The 24,541-nt window shown below is 41.0% G+C and overlaps 1 protein-coding gene across 8 annotated transcripts in view; it reads right to left on the bottom strand.

Annotated features, from left to right (window-relative positions):
- Window positions 1-80: 80 nt before the first annotated feature.
- The window catches only part of LOC106090748 (mucin-2), a 156,734-nt gene continuing 132,273 nt past the window's right edge, over window positions 81-24,541 (bottom strand). For 7 of the 8 annotated variants that reach the window (XM_059363116.1, XM_059363117.1, XM_013257041.2 and 4 more), the window contains 3 exons: window positions 21,600-23,119; window positions 8,497-9,414; window positions 81-1,007 (listed from right to left, as the gene is read on the bottom strand). In XM_059363116.1, the coding sequence (XP_059219099.1) occupies window positions 129-1,007; window positions 8,497-9,414; window positions 21,600-23,119 (3,317 nt within the window). In that variant the 3' untranslated portion in view covers window positions 81-128. The remainder of the gene's footprint in view (window positions 1,008-8,496; window positions 9,415-21,599; window positions 23,120-24,541) is intronic. The other variant, XM_059363120.1, reaches the window with a different exon arrangement.

The following is a 24,541-nucleotide window of genomic DNA, read 5'->3' as shown; positions in this document are numbered from 1 at the left end:
GATGTAATATGTGTGCCTGGCGCAGCCAGCTGCACATCGTACATCACACGGGCCTCTCAGTTTTTTTTTTTTTTTTGGTGTTGTTGTTCTCCTCTTCAGCAAGTTGGCATATACTTCATTCATATTGTTCACAAACATCCGTTTCCCCAACAACCGCACCATGGAATCTTGCCACCCGTATTCGAACTAACCGACAGCTTCCGCCTAGTCGAGCGCATACTAAAACTTGCAGATGACTCACGCGACGAGGCTAAACTGTTGGAGTTGCGATCTGAGCACGAGGCCACCGTCTCATGATTGCTATCCTGATGCGAATGATGGCTGTGATGGGGATTGCTATTGCTTACAAGCGATGAGCTGTGCTGATGATGATGATGATTGTGATGGCCGTGATGGTGACCCCCATTAGTGCCGCCACTCGCACCACTACTGCGCTGATTTGTATGGGAGACGGTGCCCTCGGAGTGGCGTCGCGAGCATTTGGAACGCACCGCATTGGCAGCGGCACATGCAATTTCGGCTGCACTCGCCTTTATAGTGTCTTGACTATTTTTTCGCTGTTGCTGAATTGTTGACGTGGAGGCCACCGCATTTGGATAGCTAATGCTATGCGAATGATGATGTGGTAATCCATTGCTGCTGCCGTGTAAGGCTCTTCCATGCTGGTGCTGAGGGGTTGTTGGTGTTATGGAGATGATTGGAGGCGTTGGTGTCTGTTGGTGTTGTTGTTGTTGTTGCTGTTGCTGTTGTACTGACGTATTTAAGGGAGAACCCTCATGTTTACGTGAGGAATGTGGTGAATTCGGTGTACTCAGACTGGGCTGTTTGAAGTTACGTAAAGCAGGATTTGGCATAACAGTGGGCAGATCCGAACAGCTAGCTGTAATGGAATTTTGTGATTGCATGGTACGCACCGATGGTGTTGGCTTATCCGGCGTCCCAGGACTGTCGGTATCGGCACAAACTATGGAGACCCGTCTTGCTTTTCGTTTTGCAAATTCGGTGATCTAAAAAGAGAAAAATGTGATGGTTATAAAAAAAAATTATTTTCGAATGTTTTTATACAAGGATGACCTAATGAAAAAAAAAAATTTTAAACAAGTAAAAAAGCGATGATTTGGATCAAACTTAGCACGAACATTGGAAGTCATAACAGAACACCACGTTCATACTCCATCTGTTAAATATTGCGGCTTCTAGGATCTCAAGATGTCAAATCGGGAGATAAGTTTCTATAGGAGTTTTATAAGGTTATTCACCGATTTGCACCATACTTGTTACGATTGTTGAAAGTCACAACAAATCAAAACTTAATCGAATAACAATTGCGTTATACAGGGGTTTTGAGACGTCAAATCGGGAGATCGGTTTATGTGGAAGTTATATCAGGTTATACACCAATTTGAACCAAACAGCGCCCAATAGATAAAAGCCATAACAGAACACTACCTGCAAAATTTTGATATGGTCCATTTGCAATCCTCAACGACCCACATATACAAGAAGAATGTTTGCACAATTTCAAGAGGATGCTTTTATTAGTTGGACCGCTATCATGATTTTCACAGATGGACGGACAGGGGGACGAGCGGATAGACTGTTGGACGGACATGGCAAAAACGCCATAGAATGTTACGACGATCAAGAATATACATATATGTATTCTTTATGGGGTACAGATCAATACTACGATGTGTTACAAAAGGAATAGCTGGCTGGAATACGCCAATCCTATGGCGGCGTTTATTAAAAGTGTCCTTGTTGGGTTGGGCTCATCTTACGTATCGTTTTTTATACCCACCACCGAAGGAGCGGGTATATTCATTCTGCCAATCCATTTGCAAGACATCGAAATATAAAATTTTAGCCCCATAAGACGATCTTTAAGACGATCTAGCCATGTTCGACCTTACATCCGTCCGTCCATCGGTCTGTTCATCCTTCCGCCTGTCCGCCTGCTTGTGAGTCCACAAGTCCCTCTATCCATCTAAAATCGCTAATATCACGCCCCTGACTCGGTTAGCATCTGGTCCCCTCCTATTTGTCGGTGTATGTTAGCCGCGAAAGCCATGAAATGCATAGCAAATACTGCCACGCGAGTAGACCAAACGTAGAAAAAACTCGAAATAGTCCACTACTTTTAATACACACCACCATACGATGTGGGTATACTAATCCAATCTTTCCGTATGTAACATCTGGATATATTGATCTAAGACCCCATAAAGTAAATATAAATTCTTGACCGATGATATTCTGGTCATGTCAGTCCGTCCAACTGTCTGTCGAAACCCGTCCGCTGTCGAACGCGTAAAGCTAGACGCTTGAAATTTTGCACAGATAGTAACTATTGACGCAGAACGTTGAGGATTGCAAAAGGGCCAAATCGGTTCATATTTGGATATAGCTGCAATATAAACCGATCTCCCGATTTGACTTCTTGACCCCCTGAAAGCCGCAATTTTTGTCGGATTCGGCTAAAATTTTTCACACAGTGTTCTGTTCAGTATTGTCTAAATCGATCTATAACCTGATACAGATCCCATATGAACCGATCTCCCGATTTGACTTCTTGAGTCCTTACAAGCCGCAATTTTTTCCGCTTTGACTGAAATTTGGCATGTGGTGTTCTGTCATGACTTCCAACAACTGTGCTAAGTACGGTCGAAATCGGTTTATAACCTGATATAGCTCCCATATAAACCGATCTCCCGATTTGACTTCTTGAGCCTTTACAAGCCGCACTTTGGCTGAAATTTTACATTCGGTGTTCTGTTACGACTTCCAACAACTGTGCCAAATACGGTCGAAATAGGTCTATAACCTGACATAGCTCTCATATTAATCGATCTCCCGAGTTGACTTCTTGAGCCCCTGGAAGCCACAATTTCTGTTCGATTTAGCTGAAATTTTTTCATGCGGTATTCTGTTACGACTTCCAATAACTGTGCCAAATACGGTCGAAATCGGTCTATAACCTGACATAGCTCTCATATTAATCGATCTCCCGAGTTGACTTCTTGAGCCCCTGGAAGCCACAATTTCTGTTCGATTTAGCTGAAATTTTTTCATGCGGTATTCTGTTACGACTTCCAATAACTGTGCCAAATACGGTCCAAATCAGTCTATAACCAGATATAGTTCCCATATAAACCGGTATCTCGAGTTTACGACTGGACACTGGAAGCCGCAATTTTTCTCCGATTTGACTAAAATTTTTCAAGGAATGTTCTATTACGACTTCCAACAACTGTGCCAAGTACGATTCAAATCCGTTGATAATCTGATATAACTCTCATATAAATCGATCTGCCAATTTGAGGCCCCGGAAGTCGCAATTTTTTCCTACTTGGCTAAAATTTTGCAAGCAGTGTTCTGTTACGGCTCCATCAACTTTGCCAAGAACGGCCGAAATCTATCTTAAACCTAATATAACTCTCATATCAACCGATCCCTCGATTATCTTTGTTCGGCTACTAGAAGTTTTAATTTTTGCTGGTTAGACAGAAGTTTGATATGTAGGATAAAAACAAGTAAAAGCGTGCTAAGTTCGGCCGGGCCGAATCTTATATACCCTCCACCATGGAGCGCATTTGTCAGTTCTTTTCCCGGCATCTCTTCTTAGGCAAAAAATGATATAAGAAAAGAAAGAAAGAAAAATCTGCTATTAGAGCTCAAGATATGATCCGGTTTAGACCACAATTAAATTATATGTTGGAGACCTGTGTAAAATTTCAGCCAATTCGAATAAGAATTGCGCCCTTTGGGGGCTCAAAAAGTAAAATAGAGAGATCGATTTATATGGGAGCTATATCGGGCTATAAACCGATTCAGACCATAATAAACACGTATGTTGATGGTCATGAGAGGATCCGTCGTACAAAATTTCAGGCAAATCGGATAAGAATTGCGCTCTCTAGAGGCCCAAGAAGTCAAGACCCAAGATCGGTTTATATGGTAGCTACATCAGGTTATGGACCGATTTGACCCATACTTGGCACAGTTGTTGGATATCATAACAAAACACGTGGTGCAAAATTTCATTTTAATCGGATAAGAATTGCGCACTCTAGAGCCTCAAGAAGTCAAGACCCAAGATCGGTTTATATGACAGCTATACCAGGTAATGGCCCGAATTGAACCATACTTAGCACAGTTGTTAGAAGTGATACTAAAACACTATGTGCAAAATTTCAGTCTAGTGGGATGAGAATTGCGCCCTCTAGAGGCTCAAGAAGTCAAGACCCAATATCGGTTTACATGGCAGCTATATCAGGTTATAGACCGATTGGAACCACACTTGGCACAGTTATTGGATATCATAACAAAACACGTAGTGCAAAATTTCATTCCAATCGGATAAGAATTGCGCACTCTAGAGGCTCAAGAAGTCAAGACCCAAGATCGGTTTGTATTGAAGCTATATCAGGCTATGGACCGATGTAAACCATACTTAGCACAGTTATTGGATATCGTAGCAAAACACGTCGTGCAAAATTTCATTCAAATCGGATAAGAATTGCGCACTCTAGAGGCTCAAGAAGTCAAGACCCAAGATCGGTTTATATGGCAGGTATATCAGGTTATGGACCGATTTGAACCATACTTCGCACAGTTGTTGGATATCATAACAAGACACGTCGTGCAAAAATTCATTCCAATCGGATAAGAATTGCGCACTCTAGAGGCTCAAGAAGTCAAGACCCCAGATCGGTTTATATGGCAGCTATATCAGGTTATGGACCGATTTGAACCATACTTGGCACAATTGTTGGATATAATAACGAAACACGTCGTGCAAAATTGCATTCCAATCGGATAAGAATTGCGCACTCTAGAGGCTCAGGAAGTAAAGACCCAAGATCGGTTTATATGGCAGCTATATCAGGTTATGTACCGATTTGAACCATACTTGGCACAGTTGTTGGATATAACAACAAAACACGTCGTGCAAAATTTCATCCCAATCGGATAAGAATTGCGCACTCTAGAGGCTCAAGAAGTCAAGACCCAAGATCGGTTTATATGGCAGCTATATCAAAACATGGACCGATATGGCCCATTTACAATACCAACCGACCTACACTAATAAGAAGTATTTGTGCAAAATTTCAAGCGGATAGCTTAACTCCTTCGGAAGTTAGCGTGCTTTCGACAGACAGACGGACGGACGGACGGACGGACGGACGGACGGACGGACGGACGGACGGACGGACGGACAGACGGACGGACATGGCTAGATCGACATAAAATGTCACGACGATCAAGAATATATATACTTTATGGGGTCTCAGACGAATATTTCGAGTAGTTACAAACAGAATGACGAAATTAGTATACCCCCCATCTTATGGTGGAGGGTATAATAACTAAATTTAGTTCTTATAAATCTTTAGCAGAATCCATGCTTTTACTTGTTATCCCTTGATCTGAGCGGTAAAAAATGTTAAAGAGTTAGTAAGAAAACACTGAAAACGGCCAAGGTAAATTTTAATATTTCAAAATTCTATTCATACCTTCTTAAGGGTATACGATAGAATGGAAAATTATGCATGTTATTGGTCAAGGTCTTTCTTCAGAGTCCTTGATCATGCAAATCGGTCCAAAAATCAGAATTTACAGCCCATTGAAAGTTGGGGAAAGTGATCATCTTTGACACCGTGTATCTCACCCTGTATTAAGAATAAAAACCGGAAAGCTTATGTCCTCCTCTATAAATGTCTGGAACATGTTTTACCGCTTAGATGAACAGGTAAAAAGTTGTTTACTTATTTCCAAATTTTTCGGCGTTTGGGCCACTGTGCAACATCTCATTATCGTTCTCACTTGCTCTATATATGTTATTACATCCCTTTATGATACCGAAAGCTATAGTGATCTCCTTCTTACTTCCTTTCAGCTATAGCCCCGTCTTCACACGATCCAGATGTCGAGCAGGATATTCTTCGTCTCACCGAGCGTTTTTCTGTTCCGCAGTGATAGATGCGCGTTCATCAGCCACGCCTTTAACTCGGACTGTATCGCCCCAAAAGGCTTTGGGTTAACCAAATTTATTGACGACAGTCCTCTGGCCATCATAGCCAAATAGTCTGATTTTTCATTCCCCCTTATTTTGCTGTGGCTCGGCACCCATGCGGATTGAGGATGGTTTGTGCCATCCTCAGAGAAGGTGTTAGTCTCTTTTCTATACTCTAGGAATGATCGTGACTTTACCGTCCTGGTTTTTAGAGCTCTGATGGCCAGTTTACGGTCCGTTAAAATATTATTATCCGACGTCCTCGCGTTAACACCGCAAAACCACACGCATTCCGTGATCGCCCGGATCTCCGCCTGTATGACCGTATTATGGTTAGGCAGTCGGAAACAAATCTCAGTCTCTAGGTTCTCAAGGTAGATCATCGGGCCCCCTCTGTCCTTTAGCTTTGATCCATCCGTGTAGCATGGACTTCTAGGTGGCATTTCCAGAGTTTCGTCCAGGACGGTGCCGCTGACAGCAGTATCTCGCACTCGACCTAAAGTGTCGTCACAGGTATCCCATCGGAAACCTCTTTCATTTCTTCCTAGTTTCCTATTGTCGCCTCGACAATACCGCAATGGTGTGACCTGTCCTTCCCTCTATCCAGTCTCCCATTGCCTTAAGTCCCATAGCTGTAGTGTCTGCATGAGACTTAATCTGTATATCTATGGATAGGGAATCTAGAATAGACTCCAGTGTCTAGAGGGCGTGATCCTCATCACCCCGCCTATGCTAAGTCAACATGTTCTCTGATCCTGCCGTATTATGCTGGCATTGTTCTTTTATTCCTTCGCAGACCACTGAGGCTTAATTAAGTATTGGTCTTATCATGTTCTGAAGAACCACTGGGCTATCCTCGTATTCATGTACCATTTCTACATAGTGCCCAACATCTATGAGCCTTTTTGCTATGCTCCTGAACACAACACTTCCAATTCTGTTTTCTGCCTAAGATCACTAACAAATATTCGACATTGTCAGATATTGAAATGGTTTTGTTGAGAAAACGTAGGGTGTCAAATTGGTCCACCTTCGTTTTTCTCGTGAACAGACAGATTTCATTATTCTCTGCGTTAACAGTGAGACCCCTAGGTCTAGCCCAGTCTGCATAGCAGACAAATTCAAACCCCCCCCTCAGTCAGCATCCGGAATAGGTTATTTATGGTGGGCACCCATAAGAGCGGCGATAAAATGCCCCCTGTGGCGTGCCCTGTGCCACTTTCTCCCTTATCATTACGCCATTGAACCTAGACTTTATCCTCCTGTAAGGGTTGGATAAGTGACTCGAATGTGACATAAGATCGAGAATAAACATACAAAAGCCTCTCTTTTGGCATCGCGGTCCCCTGTACCTTCACGATCGTCTTGCGGAGGGCGCTATTTTTGAAATCCCAACCGCCGTAGGATTCTTTCTTGACGTCGCTTCTTGGGCTAGATTCTTAACCACGTATTTAGATGGAATTGTGATTAAAAATCAAGCCCGAGAACTTGGCCTCCAGACTAACCAGCATGGGTCCCTTAGAAACAACCAGGCTTCCTCCTCTTGGGGTATTTGTTAATCCTGTTGCCTCTTCCCCATCCAGTAATAATGGAGAGAACATGGACACCCACCATGTGTCCAGCCCTTTAGCATCGTATCAAACCTCAAAACTCCATTGATAACTAGAAGCCATATCATATAATAAAAACCCTCCATGCGGAGTTCCTCTGACCACGATCTTCCTAATCAAGCCTTATGCCAGCTATTGATAATCAGTGAGTTGTTTTAAGCCTTACGACATCCGACACAAACATATGACAAATGTGATTCAGATCGAACCATATTTGGATATAGCTGACATGTAGACCGATCTGCCGCATAAGGGTCTGAACCCCATAAAAGTTGCGTTCATTATCCGATATCGCTGAAATTTGAAACAGTGAGTTGGCTTAAGCCAAATATGGTTCAGATCGGACTATATTTAGATATAGGATCTAAGCCTCATAAAACCTTTATTTATTACCCGATTGCGCCGAAATTCAGCGCAAACCTAAATATGGTTCAGATCGGGCAATACTTAGACATAACTACCATATAGACCGATCTGCGGACATAGTGTCTAAATCTCGCAAAAGATGCATTTATTATCCGAATTCGCTGAAATTTGACACAGTGACTTGTATTAAGCCTTCCGTCATCCAATCTTCCACTCGTTCTTCATGCTGTCCCATTTTCAAACCATTCTCACACACCACCATGTGGCGCAAGGGGTGTTCTATGACCCTCACCGGTAAGGGTTTTGAAACAGTCTGCAATGCAAACGATTTTATGTAATAATTCTTCTGAGGGGAGGTTCTATCAAGAGACATGGCATATTACTGGGCCAGTATGAGGTTTTCAACGTCAACCTTAAAAAAAAATCGGAGATGTGCCATTCACTAGGAACACGATCGATACGACCAATGCTTTAACATGTGTAGATGCTTGCTGATCTACTTACCTCCTTTTCCTCCTTTTCGCTCTGTATGGTATTCTCATTTGTCGTTTCTAGCAGACAATCCGTGTCCAGCGATCTTGTCATATGTGTAGGTTGAGATCGAAACTGTGACCTTTTTGCAGCCGCATTAGCTATAGCAGAAAATAATTGACTTTTATTGGGATGTACACCGCCCAGAATTGGCGAACCGGTTGGTGATTGCATTGCATTGGGCTTGTACGTTACGGAAGAACTCCTTTGAATGCCGGCACACTTAATATTCAGTGGTGAAGGAAATGATCTGGCTGGAGGGGCTGGAGGCATAGGTTTTCCATTGCTTTGCATGGGCATATTCACATTGGTTACCAATGGTGATAAAGGTAAATGCGTTCTATGGCTGAGCGGTGTGGCCACCACAGGCGATGTTTGAGTTGCGGTAGCTGTAACAGCAATTTTTGGCGATTCCATAGCAGTTGTTACTGGTAGTGGTGCTGCAGTTGAGGATGCCACAGCTGCTGCTGCTACTGCTCTATTTAAATGATCAAAGCCTATATATTTACGATTTTCCGGAAAAGGTTGCATAGGATCTGGTATATTAGGTGAAGGACTATCTGTGTGTTCCCTTTCCAATGATCTCGTTCTTCTTGCGGTCCCATTTTCTACACCATTCTCAGTTGTACTTTTGTTATGCTTTGCCGGGTAAGCCTGTACTATAGTGGGATTATCTCCATCGTAGGTCAGAAGCAGATTCATTTCCGATCTGTAAGGTTTGGAATTTTTGTTAGTCTGCTTGAGTGGGGCATTTGCTTTGGCTTTTACTTCCGTCGTCGTTTTACAATCGAGATTATCTCGAGATTTAGACTTTTCTAATTGTATGGCCAATATATCCTCCGATATGGCTTCGATGTCATTTAATATGGCCTCCAAGTTTGCTGAATCGGTCTAGAAATGGTTAAATTTTAATATTAATTGGATAAAAAATAAATTTGTAATGTTTTAGTAGCGAAAGCACATCAATATGAAATTCTTAGACATTGGCAGGAGGGCCAATGCACAGTGTAGTAAAATTAAAGCTGTGTTAGTCATTGCTTTGGAACAGACCACAAGAGGATATGGCGCACATAAATTTAGTCAATCTATTTGTGAGACATTAAAAGTTCGTCATCGTCCCACTTGCAAGGATGCAAATGCAAATTTTACCCATGAACATTCAACTAGGGGCAAACTTCTCACATATCAATGAGTGCAGTCCGATTCAAATTTAATCTCAATGATAAGGGCCGTCCTCCGAACGGCGTGCCGCAGTGCAACACCTCTTTGGAGAGAAGCTTTACATGGCATAGTACCTCACAAATGTTGCCAACAGTAGGAGGGGAAAACAACCACTGAAAAAAATTTGGTAATGGTCGCGCCAGGATTCGAACCCAGGTATTCAGCGTCATAGGCGGACATGCTTACCTCTGCGCTACGGTAGCCTCCTTGCACGGATACAAATACAAATACGAATACAATGGGATCGTGCTATAGGGTTGGCAGCGGATGAACCAAAGATATGGCGCTCACAGATCTTCAAAGTAATTACCAATAAAATCCCCGGCCGATATTGTCGCTGGCAGCCAGAGCAAAATACGATTACAGAAACATCAACAAGAAGGTATGAAACTGACAACCCTCCAATGACGATCTATGGATTCAAAACACGGTTTATGATTGGAACACGGAACATTAGAACTCTCTCAGATCTTATCGAGACTTTACCAAGTCCAAAACGAAATGTCAAACTAAAACCTAGACATCATCGGATTAAGTGAAGTACGATGGTTGAAATTCCGAACTATGGATCTCCAAGGTGGCTGCCACTATATATTTTTTAAGGAATGAAAAGCTCCGAATATGTAGGGTAGGTATTTTATTGTCGCAAAGCGAGATCTTCTATCATCAAATGCACAGTGGGAGAAATTCGAAGCAAAGACTAGTAAAAAACAAGTAAAAGCGTGCTAAGTTCGGCCGGGCCGAATCTTATATACCCTCCACCATGGATCGCATTTGTCGAGTTCTTTTCCCGTCATCTCTTCTTAGGCAAAAAAGGATATAAGAAAAGAGTTGCTCTGCTATTAAAACGATATATAGATATGGTCCGGTTAAGACCACAATTAAATTATATGTTGGAGACCTGTGTAAAATTTCAGCCAATTCGTATAAGAATTGCGCCCATTGGGGCTCTCGAAATAAAATAGAGAGAACGATTTATATGGGATCTGTATCGGGCTATAGACCGATTCAGACCATATTAAACACGTTTGTTGATGGTCATGAGAGGATCCGTCGCACAAAATTTCAGGCATATCGGATAATAATTGCGATCTCTAGGGGTCAAGAAGTCAAGATCCCAGATAGGTTTATATGGCAGCTATATCAGGTTATGAACCGATTTGAACCTTATTTGACACAGTTGTTGAAAGTAAAAATAAAATACGTCATGCACAATTTAAGCCAAATCGGATAATAATTGCGCCCTCTAGAAGCTCAAGAAGTCAAATCCCCAGATCTGTTTATATGACAGCTATATCAGGTTATGGACCGATTTCAACCATACTTGGCACAGTTGTTGGATATCATAACGAAATACTTGGTGCCAAAAATTCATTCCAATCGGATAAGAATTGCGCACTCTAGAGGCTCAAGAAGTCAAGACCCAAGATCGGTTTATATGGCAGCTATATCAGGTTATGGACCGATTTAAACCATACTTGGCACAGTTGTTGGGTATCATAACAAAACACGTCGTGCGAAATTCCATTTCAATCGGATAAGAATTGCGCCCTCTAGAGGCTCAAGAAGTCAAGACCCAAGATCGGTTTATATGGCAGCTATATCAGGTTATGAACCGATTTGAACCATACTTGGCACAGTTGTTGAATATAATAACAAAACACGTCGTGCAAAATTTCATTTCAATCGGATAAGAATTGCGCACTCTAGAGGCTCAAGAAGTCAAGACCCAAGATCGGTTTATATGGCAGCTATATCAGGTTATGGACCGATTTGAACCATACTTGGCACAGTTGTTGGATATCATAAAAAAACACGCCGTACAAAATTTCATTCGAATCGGATAATAATTGCGCACTCTAGAGGCTCAAGAAGTCAAGACCCAAGATCGGTTTATATGGCAGCTATATCAAAACATGGACCGATATGGCCCATTTACAATACCAACCGACCTACACTAATAAGAAGTATTTGTGCAAAATTTCGGCTAGCTTTACTCCTTCGGAAGTTAGCGTGCTTTCGACAGACAGACAGACGGACGGACGGACGGACGGACGGACGGACGGACGGACAGACGGACGGACATGGCTAGATCGGCATAAAATGTCACGACGATCAAGAATATATATACTTTATGGGGTCTCAGACGAATATTTCGAGTAGTTACAAACAGAATGACGAAATTAGTATACCCCCCATCTTATGGTGGAGGGTATAATATGCCGTGTTAGAACAGGTAGAGATATCTCCTTGAAATTTGTTGTGGTTAGAGCTAAGGTGTTAGCGAGATCGTGTGAAAATTTCAATGCCCTAGGTTGTTCAGACGCTTTTTGGCAGGCCCCTAAATTTGGTCACCTCAGTGTATCGAAAATTTGTTAGGACTGTGAAAATTTCGTTTGTGGTCCAATTTCCAAAATTTGGAAATTTTCTGGATAGTGCTAAAAATTCTCTACAAAAAAAATTCGCTTGAGGTCTACAACAACTCCATTGGTTTCGGGGATATTCAAATTTATTGGGTTGCCCAAAAAGTAATTGCGGATTTTTTAAAAGAAAGTAAATGCATTTTTAATAAAACTTAGAATGAACTTTATTCAAATATACTTTTTTTACACTTTTTATTCAAAGGAAGCTAAAAGTAACAGCTGATAACTCACATAAGAAAGAATGCAATTACAGAGTCACAAGCTGTCAAAAAATTTGTCAACGCCGACTATATGAAAAACCCGCAATTACTTTTTGGGCAACCTAGTTTTTTTTATACCCTCCACCATTAGATGGGGGGTATACTAATTTCGTCATTTTGTTTGTAACTACTCGAAATATTCATCTGAGACCCCTTAAAGTATATATATTCTTGATCATCGTGACATTTTATGTCGATCTAGCCATGTCCGTCCGTCTGTCCGTCCGTCCGTCCGTCCGTCTGTCTGTCGAAAGCACGCTAACTTCCGAAGGAGTAAAGCTAGCCGCTTGAAATTTTGCACAAATACTTCTTATTAGTGTAGGTCGGTTGGTATTGTAAATGGGCCATATCGGTCCATGTTTTGATATAGCTGCCATATAAACCGATCTTGGGTCTTGACTTCTTGAGCCTCTAGAGTGCGCAATTCTTAACCGATTGGGATGAAATTTTGCACGAAGTGTTTTGTTATGATATCCAACAACTGTGCCAAGTATGGATCAAATCGGTTCATAACCTGATATAGCTGCCATATAAACCGATCTGGGGTCTTGACTTCTTGAGCCTTTAGAGTACGCAATTCTTATCCGATTGGAATCAAATTTTGCACGACGTGTTTTGTTATGATATGCAACAACTGTGCCAAGTATGGTTCAAATCGGTTCATAACCTGATATAGCTGCCATATAAACCGATCTGGGGTCTTGACTTCTTGAGCCTCTAGAGTGCGCAATTCTTATTCGATTGGAATGAAATTTTGCACGACGTGTTTTGTTATGATACCCAACAACTGTGCTAAGTATGGTTTAAATCGGTTCATAACCTGATATAGCTGCCATATAAACCGATCTGGGATCTTGAATTTTTGAGCCTCTAGAGTTCGCAATTCTTATCCGATTGGAATGAAATTTTGCACGACGGGTTTTGTTATTATATCCAACAACTGTGCCAAGTATGGTTCAAATCGGTTCATAACCTTATATAGCTGCCATATAAACAGATCTGGGGTCTTGACTTCTTGAGCCTTTAGAGTGCGCAATTCTTATCCGATTTGGATGAATTTTGGCACGACGTGTTTTGTTATGATATCCAACAACTGTCCCAAGTATGGTTCAAATCGGTTCATAACCTGATATAGCTGCCATATAAACCAATTTTGGGTCTTGACTTCTTGAGCCTCTAGAGTGCGCAATTCTTATCCGATTGGAATGAAATTTCGCACGACGTGTTTCGTTATTATATCCAACAACTGTGCCAAGTATGGTTCAAATCGGTTCATAACCTGATATAGCTGCCATATAAACCGATCTTGTGTCTTGACTTCTTGAGCCTCTAGAGGTCGCAATTATTATCCGATTTGCCTGAAATTTTGTACAACGGATTCTCTCATGACCATTAACATACGCGTTTATTATGGTCTGAATCGGTATATAGCCCGATACAGCTCCCATATAAATCGATCTCTCTATTTTACTTCTTGAGCCCACAAAGGGCGCAATTCTTATTCGAATTGGCTGACATTTTACCCAGGTCTCCAACATATAATTTAATTGTGGTCCAAACCGGACCATATCTTGATATCGCTTTAATAGCAGAGCAAATCTTTTCATATATCCTTTTTTTGCCTAAGAAGAGATGCCGGGAAAAGAACTCGATAAATGCGATCCATGGTGGAGGGTATATAAGATTCGGCCCGGCCGAACTTAGCACGCTTTTACTTGTTTTGTTCTAATTTTGACCGAGACCAGCTTCGAATTTTGTAAATTACGAAAGCATTTGGGGTTCGTTTTTCATTTTTACTAATAACTGCCGAAACCTTGGGGATTTTTGAAAAAAAAAATTTGGGAAAAATTAATTTTTAGCTTTTTAAGGACACTTTTATCTGCAAAATCCAAAAAGAAATTCTAAGATATCTCATTTTTTTATACCCACCACCGTAGGATAGGGGGTATATTCATTTAGCCATTCCGTTTGCAACACATCGAAAGAACAATTTCCGACCCTGCAAAGTATATTTTTTTTGGATCGTAGTAAAATTCTAAGACGATTAAACCATGAGTCTGTCCGTCTGTCCATCCGTCTGTTGTAAAGGGTCTGAAGCCCATAAAAGCTTTATTTACTACCTGATTTCGCTGAAATTTGAAACTGTTGGAAAAGACCTCCCAACATCCCACCTAAATATGGTTCTGATCGGACTATATATAGATATAGCTGCCATATAGGCCTATCTGCCGATAAAAGGACTAAAGCCCATGAAAGTTTATTTTTTACCCAATTCGCGATTTCGTTGGTCCTCACGATATCCGTCCTTAATATGGCAGATCGTTTTTAATTGGATATATCTGCCAAAAAGTCCAATATTTTGTTCTGCAAAATTGAATAGTGACATATACCACTCAATGTCCGTTCCGAATTTGGGTGCTTAAGTTGTCCAATTTTCACCGGATTGTGACGATATGGGGTTTACATATAAACCCGAGGTGGTGGGTATCCAAATTTCGGCGCGGCCGAACTTAATGCCTTTTTACTTGTTTTTTATCCGAGTTCGCTGAAATTTCAAACAGTCAGTTGATTAAGACTTCCCGACATCTGATCTAAAAATGGTTCAGATCGGACTATATTAAGGTATAGCTGCCATATATATCGATCTGCCGTTAAAGAGTCTGAAGCCTCCGAGGTGGTGGATATCCATAGTTCGGCCCGGCCGAACTAAATGCCTGTTTAATTGTTTCAGTTCCGATGGACCAGCAACTGAGTGCACAGGTTCCGACCCTGTGCTAGCGTGCCCCAGTTTTCCGATGCTCTATGTGAAGCACTTGTTGGATAAGGGCATTCCATAAAAGATGGCGACGTCAATATGGGAGCTGTATAGGTATGCTGAAGTTTCAGTGCATTCAATGGATAAGAGAGCCGATCTTGCGGGATCAATAAAGTATTAAAGCCGAGTGGACCCATCTATCCCGACCCCGTCTTAGAGGCAACATTCGTTGGGGTATAAACGACTTCCTTGGAGACATTGAAAACGCGGCTAATTTATGCCCCTTAGTCCATCTCTTTGATCATATGGAACCAAAATTTGAACCAATTCTCCCTATAAACGGCCATGTCATAGCAGACGTTGACAACTTTTGTTATCTTGACAGCAAAATCAAAAAGAACGTAGAACCGGAATCAGACATCCGCGAACGTTTAAAAAAGGCTAAAAGTGCCTTTCTTTAACTCAACAAAGTTTGGAGTTGCAGTGACATCTTATATAAGACAAAAGTCAAAATTTTCAACCGTAGTGAGCCTTACTTGGAGCCTGACACATGCGACTACCTGCAAAATCCAAGTTCTTACAAATCGCTGACTATGACAAATACTTTGAATTTTCCGGCCAAATATTTCATATGAGGAATTGCAAATAAAAGAAACTTGAAATTTGGTAGGATCATATCTTACGTAGGTCGCACCATGATATAGCGAGATATGTCTTAGACTGAAACCCGCAAGGACAGCACAGGAGGGGACGTCCGCGAAACATATGGCTCCGCTGTTCGCAAATAAAGTTGGAATCAAGCCAAGTCTTATGCCAACGATAGAGTTAGATGGAGAGCTTGTTGATGCCCTATGTTCATGCCGAACATATTCCAACAGTAAACTTACTTAACCATGCCTAAGACTTAGGTTCCCATTACAGAATTGTCTGAGAGTTATCACAATAGTGATAACTTTCAGACAGTTCTGATTTGTTTCTCCTGATTCCTGCATGTGACATTTCATTCAAATTTTCAACTATCCTGTATATACCGAGTATTTAGTACGAAAATCTAATTGCGGCTTTCCTACTATTTAATGTTTGTCCTTTTTTAACACATTTCCAAATTCAACAACTGATTTTCCTTTTATGGGCTATAATTATTTTCATGTTTTGTTAATTGCTTAAATTAATTAATGCATACAAATTATTATTTTAACATTAATAACAAAATGGTTAAGTTCATATAATTAACAAACAAATAAAGCATAATATTATGTCAACAATAGTGTGTTTATTCAAAATGGTCATTTTGTTTTATTTGTCCTTAAAAATGGCTTCGTGACTTTAATGCTGCATTTATTGGCATTTGCGTAAGGCAATTAATTTAAACAATTAACATTTGAAACCAAACAGAAACAACATGACAGTGGTTAGACAAGTGAACTAAATAAAGCAAAATCCCTATGGGACATGGAAGAAAAAAAAACAAAATAAAGAAAGATGAGTGGATAGCAAGCGCAACATATTTTTAGAACCTTACACTATAGGAAGCGGGGTGAATTAAACTCGACGTTTTGTTGGAAACATCCCAAAATATTGCCCTAAGACTTTATTAGTCGTATATTTTTGATCGTCATGACTTTCTAACCAATCCAGCCCTGTCCGTCTTTAGCCCTTTGAGGACGAAGAATTAACCGCTCGATAAAGTTTTGATTTTGTTGCATATTTATACCCTACACCACTACTGTGGTACTGGCTAAGTTAGCTACTAAGTGAATTAGTTTGTAACACCTAAAAGAAAGAGAGATAGACCCATTGATAAGTATACCGATCGACTTAAAATCACTTTCTGATTCGATTTAGCTATGTGCGTCTGTCCGTCCGTCTGTCTGTCTGTCTGTCCGTATGTCCGTTTGTCTGTCTTTCTGTCTGTATGTCCGTCTGTCCGTATGTCTGTCTGCCCGTCTGTCTGTCCGTCCGTCTGTCTGTCCGTGTGTCCATCCGTCTGTCTGTCTGTACGTCTGTCCGTTTGTCTGTCCGTCTGTCTGTTTGTCCGTCTGTCTGTCCGTCCGTCTGTCTGTCTGTCGGTCTTTCTGTCTGTCTGTCCGTCTGTCTGTCTGTCTGTCCGTCTGTCTGCCTGTCTGCCTGTCTGTCTGTCCGTCTGTCTGTCCATCTGTCTATGTTAATTTGTGTACAAACTACAGGTCGCAATTTTCATTCGATCGTCTTCAAATTTAGTGTGGACATGTGATTTGGCCTAGAGATGAAGACTATTGAAATTGGAAAAACCTGTCTCTCTGTCTGTCCGTCTGTCTGTCTGTCCGTCCGTCTGTCTGTCTGTCTGTCCATCTGTCTGTCCGTCTATCTGTCTGCCTGTCTGTCTGTCTGTCCGTCTGTCTATGTTAATTTGTGAAGGGTATTATAAAGTCGGCACCCCCCGACTTTTGCCTTTCCTTACGGTTATTTCTTAGAATAGTCGTATTTACCAGGTAAAGTGTCTTCAAAATGGTATAAATTTTAGTCCTTCTATGAAAAACAAGTAAAAAGATGTTAAGTTCGGCCGAACTTTGGATACCCACCACTTTGGGAATATACGTAAACTACCTTTCATCAAAATCCAGTGAAAATTGTATATAGCAGTTATACCAAAAAATGTTCCGATTTGGACCCAATACTTATAAGTACAAGTCATTGTTCAATTGTGTGTAACAAAATATTGGTCTTTTTAGTACCTTTATCTAAAAATAAACCGATCTGAGCTACATACGACTCGGATTTCGAAAAGCCTTACATAAGTCACTGTGTCAAATTTCAGTGAAATCGGATTATAAATGCGCCTTTTAGGGGCCAAAACTTTTAATCGAGATATCGGTCTATATGACAGCTATATCCAAATCTAAACCGATTTAGCCCAAGTTTCAGAAAAATTTCGAAGGGCCTAACTCAACTCACTGTCCCAAATTTCGGCGAAATCGGACAATAAATGCGCCTTTTATGGACCCAAAACTTTATATCGAGCGATCGGTCTATATGGCAGCTATATTCAAATCTGGACTGATCGGGGCCATATTGCAGAAGGAATTCGGAGGGCTTAACCTAACTCACTGTCCTCAATTTCGGCGACACCGTACAATAAATGCACTTTTTATGGGCCCAAAACCTTAAATAGAAAGATCGGTCTATATGGCAGCTATGTCCAAATCTTAACCGATCTGTGGCATATTGCAGGATTATATCAAGGGGCTTAACTTAACTCACTGTCCAAAATTTCGGCGACATCGGACAATAAATGAGCATTTAATGGGCCCAAAACCTAAAATCGAGGGATCGGTCTATATGGCAGCTATATCCAAAACTGGACCGATCTGCACCAAATTAATGGGGGATATCAAAGGGCCTAACACAATTTACTTTCCCAAATTTCAGCAAAATCGGATAATAAATGTGGCTTTTATGGGCCTAAGACCCTAAATCGGTGGATCGGTCTATATGGCAGATATATCCAAGTATGCACCGATCTGAGCCAAATTGACGAAGGATGTCGAAGGGCCTAACACAACTCCCTGTCCCGAATTTCAGCAAAATCGGATAATAAATGTGGCTTTTATGGGCCTAAGACCCTAAATCGAAGGATCGGTCTATATGGCAGCTACATCCAAATCTGGACCGATCTGAGCGAAATTGACGAAGGATGTCCAGGGGCCAAACACAACTCACTGTCCCAAATTTCAGCAAAATCGGATAATAAATGTGGCTTTTATGGGCCTTAGACCCTAAATCGGCGGATCGGTCTATATGGCAGATATATCCAAATCTGGACCGATCTGAGCGAAATTGACGAAGGATGTCCAGGGGCCTAACACAACTCACTGTCTCAAATTTCATTAAAATCGGATAATAAATGTGGCTTTTATGGGCCTTAGACCCTAAATCGGCGGATCGGTATATATGGGGGCTATATGAAATTATAGTCCGATATTTCCCATATTCGAACTTAACCTGCTTATGGACAATTAAAGAACCTGTGCAAAATTTCAGCTTAATATCTCTTTTTTTAAAGACTGTAGCGTGATTTCAACACACAGACGGACAGACGGACCGACATGTCTAGATCATCTTAGATTTTTACGCTGATCAAGAATATATATACTTTATAGGGTCGGAAATGGATATTTTGATGTGTTGCAAACGGAATGACAAAATGAATATACCCTCATCCTTCGGTGTTGGGTATAAAAATTTATTTCATCTTTAAGTTAACTAAAGGGTGATTTTTTTGAGGTGAGGATTTTCATGCATTAGTATTTGACAGATCACGTGGGATTTCAGACATGGTGTCAAAGAGAAAGATGCTCAGTATGCTTTGACATTTCATCATGAATAGACTTACTAACGAGCAACGCTTGCAAATCATTGAATTTTATTACCAAAATCAGTGTTCGGTTCGAAATGTGTTCATTCACCGTAACGTTGCGTCCAACAGCATCTTTGAAAAAATACGGTCCAATGATTCCACCAGCGTACAAACCACACCAAACAGTGCATTTTTCGGGATGCATGGGCAGTTCTTGAACGGCTTCTGGTTGCTCTTCACTCCAAATGCGGCAATTTTGCTTATTTACGTAGCCATTCAACCAGAAATGAGCCTCATCGCTGAACAAAATTTGTCAAAATTTGAACACATTTCGAACCGAACACTGATTTTGGTAATAAAATTCAATGATTTGCAAGCGTTGCTCGTTAGTAAGTCTATTCATGATGAAATGTCAAAGCATACTGAGCATCTTTCTCTTTGACACCATGTCTGAAATCCCACGTGATCTGTCAAATACTAATGCATGAAAATCCTAACCTCAAAAAAATCACCCTTTAGTTATACGAAGTATGAAAATAATTAAAAAGTATGACTTTGGTACTCTATGTTGGCGCTCACTTTAAGCGTACCTATATAACAAAAATCGGTCAAATCGGACAAAAATGAGTTATATGTAGGCTCGAGAAGCAAATTCAGGACAATTTGGGTCTTCAAGACAGTGGAGCTAGACATTCATAATTTTTAGAGCCCCTATCCTAAACCGGACATATTTGCTGGCTTTTTCAATAAGGGGTTTAAGTGAATGGTATTTGAGATTAGGAAACGAATTTGATATCCAATTTTGAGACCAATTGCAATATGGGGTTCAAATATATGAGTATAGAGCACGTTGCTGATATATTTTCAGGGCTTAGTGATTGGGGGACCACCCACCCCCCAAAACACCCCTAAATCGGTCATATTTACGACCAAGTCAATGTGGGGCTTAAATGAAAGGAATTGGGGGTGGAGCAAGAATTGATACCCACTCTCGGGACCAATTTTCTAGGGGTCTACCCCCTTCCCAAAATACACACAAACAGCAATTTCTTACTGACCATCGCAATGTGGGGCTTAAATATAGGTATTTGGGAGTCGAATACGAATTTGATATCCTAATGTAGGATTATGGATTTAAGGCATTACCTCTTCCCCCAAAAAAAACCCCCAAAGCATAAAACTTTTTCGACCATGACAATATGTGGCTCAAATGAAAGGTATTTGAGATTAGAAAACGCATTTGATAACCATTTTTGGGACCATATGTTTGGGGGAAGCCTCATCCTGTAAACTCCCCTCAAAACCAGTGGCAATATGGGGTTTAAATAAATGGTATTTGAGAGAAGAGCACGATGCTGATATTTTTTCAGGGCCAAGTGTATGGGAGACCACCGAAAACACCCGTAAATCAGACATCATGAGAATATCGGGATGAAATAAAGTATTTTAAGAATGGAGTGCTCCTTACATTCAAACTTAAATTCGTAGACCAATAAAGATCATATGGGATTCAGATAATTATATTGTTTAACTGTTTGTCAAGCGATATACTATTTTCGTAGCATGGTATTTCACTAAAAGCTCTTTTAATATCGAAAATAAGCATTCCAAGGAAAATTTTGTTCCATATTAAGTAAAAGAAGGCGCAGCGGAGCGGGCCCGGTCCAGCTAGTCCAATAATAAAATTTGGTCTTTCGATAAAATTTTGATGAAACCTTGTTTTTAGGAAAACTTTTGAAGAACTGTTGTCTTCTTTCGACTGAATTTTGTCATTGATTAACATTTTGTAAAAAAACTAAATTTCATTAGCTTAATCCCCATTTTCATACTCTCTTCTCAGGAATTTAATCATATATAATCATTTTCTCTCTCCCCTTTCTCCTCTCCCTCAACCGTTTCCCTCATCTCCAACACCCCCATCTAGAAAAACTAACTCTCCACGAACACAATCGACAACAATTTTCCTTGAATTTGAAAAGAAATGGTGAATATTAAAGTTTGCTATGATATGGCAGACCAGCCATTGATTTCATGTGAAAACCGCTAGACCTCTGGTTGTGACACACTGATGTGAACCTCACCTGACACACTGAGTCCACAAGTGAACAATTTGTTGATGCGGTCACCAGCACTACAGAAGTTGGCGATGATGATGATGATGAAGGCTCTGGAAGAGAATTTATGGAAGCACAGCATGAGGCATGCGAGTCCAGATTGCATGGAATACAACTAATGTTAGAAACTGTTGCTGGCTGTGCAAGTGTGGGTGGTTCAACCACTGCTGGACTTGCCGCTGTTCGGCCCGTGAACCTTTTGGGAGTTCCCATTGTGGATGGACAACACTTGACAATGGACGACATCAAAGGTTGCCTAACAGCAGGAGCAATTATTAAGTTGTGGCAAACATTTTGTGCGATTGCATACACGGGTCCACTGCGTTTGCTCACATTTATTTGGGGACTTACAAATTTAAACGCGGCGGCTAGCGATGGGGCACATGGATCGGTTAATGTCGCCGACGCTTCGGCCAGAGTGTCTGTGGCGGTTATTGTTACTTTTAATGAATTGCACAAAATGTTAGGAGCAAGCAAAGCATTTGTTAGTGTGGTCCTCCATCGTGGAAGGATGGCTGGGGCCATAAAGCATAGAGTGGTGGCGGTGCAGGTAGTGGGTGTTAGTTCGAAATCAGTAGCTGCTGTTGCCTGTGTTGCTGCAACATAGACTTCATTATTAGCATTGGTCTCATGGTTGATGGTGCAGCCATGAAACTGATGCTGGTAGTGAGGTGTGTGTTCGCAACAATGCAAGTGGTTGGGATGAGGCTGATGGAAGCGTTGTTGCTGCTGCTGCTGCTGTTGGTTGTGACTTGATTGATATTGCCTTGATTTGCGCCTTTGTCGTGGCGGCGACAAACTTACTTGTGCTGATGTGGCATTTGATGTGATACGTTGTGGTATGGGTGGAGGTTGCACTGTGGGCTTCACCGGATGCTTATAGGGAGTAGCCAAGCCATTGGTAACGTAAATGTCAGGTGGTTCACATTTAGCGGGGGCCTCATTTCCCATAATGCCATTTGTGAAGGCAGCCTTAGTGGATGGTGCCGCCACTGGTGGTGGCGGCGGGGGCATTCTCCTTTGATTGGCCAAAGCGGTGTTCAGTTTTAATTTTGGTTTAATGGGGGCAAAGAAATGCTTTGGTTTTCCTAGTTGGCCATTGCCATTTGCATCGTTTGCATTGGAGTTGGTACTGCTGTGATATGCTCCACCACAGCCATTGTTGATGGGCATTGTGGTTATGGGCACTGTCTCTATCAGCGGCAACACTTGACTTGTGTTGGCTGGTCCGGGAAATTCGGATTTACTTTTGAGTGGCGTTTTCTCACTGGAATTCCCTGGTGGTGCCGGCGGTGGCGGTGTCACCGTAGTGGTAGGTACAAATGTGCTTAATGTTTGTGCTGCTGAACGTTGTTGCAATATGGGCGATATGGAATTCGCTGGATAGCGTTTTTGAGAAAAGGGCGATTGAATATTATAATCCCAGCCATTGGTATGACGAATCACAGTCTTGCCACTGTTGGACGAAGATGTACCGGGTGTGCTACCTGTAATATGAGAAAGAAATTTTTATTTTATAGCTTTAAAATAAAATCGGTAAATGAGTATTAAGTTTGGTCTGGACGAATAACTCAACATAAATTTTGAAATTGGTACAAAATAAAATTAGTTGAAAGGCTTAATTCTACTCTACATATAAAATTTCTGTTAAACCAGGCAAAAATTAAATCTTCTAGGAAAAGAACAAGGAGAAAACAGAGATCGGTTTGAATGGGAGCTACATCAGGTTAAAGACTGATTTGGACCGAACCTGGCACAGTTATTGGAAGTCATAACTTCGTGCAAAATATTAGCCAAATCGGAAAAAATTTTGGTTTTCAGGGGATCCTGACGTAAAATCGAAAGGACGGTTTATATGGGAGCTATATCAGGTTATATGCCAATTTCTATCGTACTTGCCACAGTTATTAGAAGTCGTTACATCATACAACTTACAAAATGTTTGCCAAATCGGACAAAAATTACGGACTGCAGGGCCACGATATATAAAATCGGGAGATCGGTTTTATGGGAGCAATATCAGGTTATAGACCGATTTCAACCGTACTTAACACAGTTATTGGACGTCGTAACAGAACACCACATGCAAAATTTCAACCCGAACGGATAACAATTGCGGCTTTAAGGGGCTAAATATATCAAACCGTGAAATCGGTTTATATGGGAGCTATATCCATATCTGAACCCATTGCCATTTGCAATCTCCATTGACCATCTTCAATGGGATGTATATATGCAAAATTTAAAGCGACTAGCTTTATAAGTTCGACCGCCATCATGCTTTTCAGAGGCGGACGGACGGACATGACTAGATTGCCTCCAAATGTACAGACGATCAATAACATATGTACTTTACGATGTCGCAGATCGGTATTGCTAGGTGTGACAAACAGAATGACTAGGTTAGTATACCCCCCATCCTATGGTGGTGGGTGTAAAAATAAAAAAAAACCCATTATAATGAAATTTTTTCTAAAATCTATTTAATATATAACAAGTAAAAAGGCGTTTAGTTCGGCCGGGCTGAACTTTGGATACCCACCACCAGGGTATATATATAAACCACCTTTCAACAAAATCCAGTGAAAATTGCATACCTTATGTCCCATAGCAGTATTATCGAAATATGTTCCGATTTGAACCAAATACTAATAAGTACAAGTCATTGTTCAATTGTATAAAATATTGGTCTGTTTAGTAGCTATTGTATATCTAACAAGTAAAAAGGCGTTAAGTTCGGCCGGGCCGAACTTTGGATACCCACCACTTCGGGTATATATGTAAACCACCTTTCATCAAAATTCGGTGAAAATTTTATACCTTATACTCATATACCTCATACCGATCTGAACTACATACGACACGGATGTCGAAAAGCCGAACATAAGTCACTGTGTCAAATTTCACTG

The sequence above is a fragment of the Stomoxys calcitrans genome, chromosome 2 (genome assembly GCF_963082655.1).
Source record: "Stomoxys calcitrans chromosome 2, idStoCalc2.1, whole genome shotgun sequence".
NCBI lineage: Eukaryota > Metazoa > Arthropoda > Insecta > Diptera > Muscidae > Stomoxys > Stomoxys calcitrans.
This window is presented reverse-complemented; position numbering and strand designations above follow the sequence as displayed.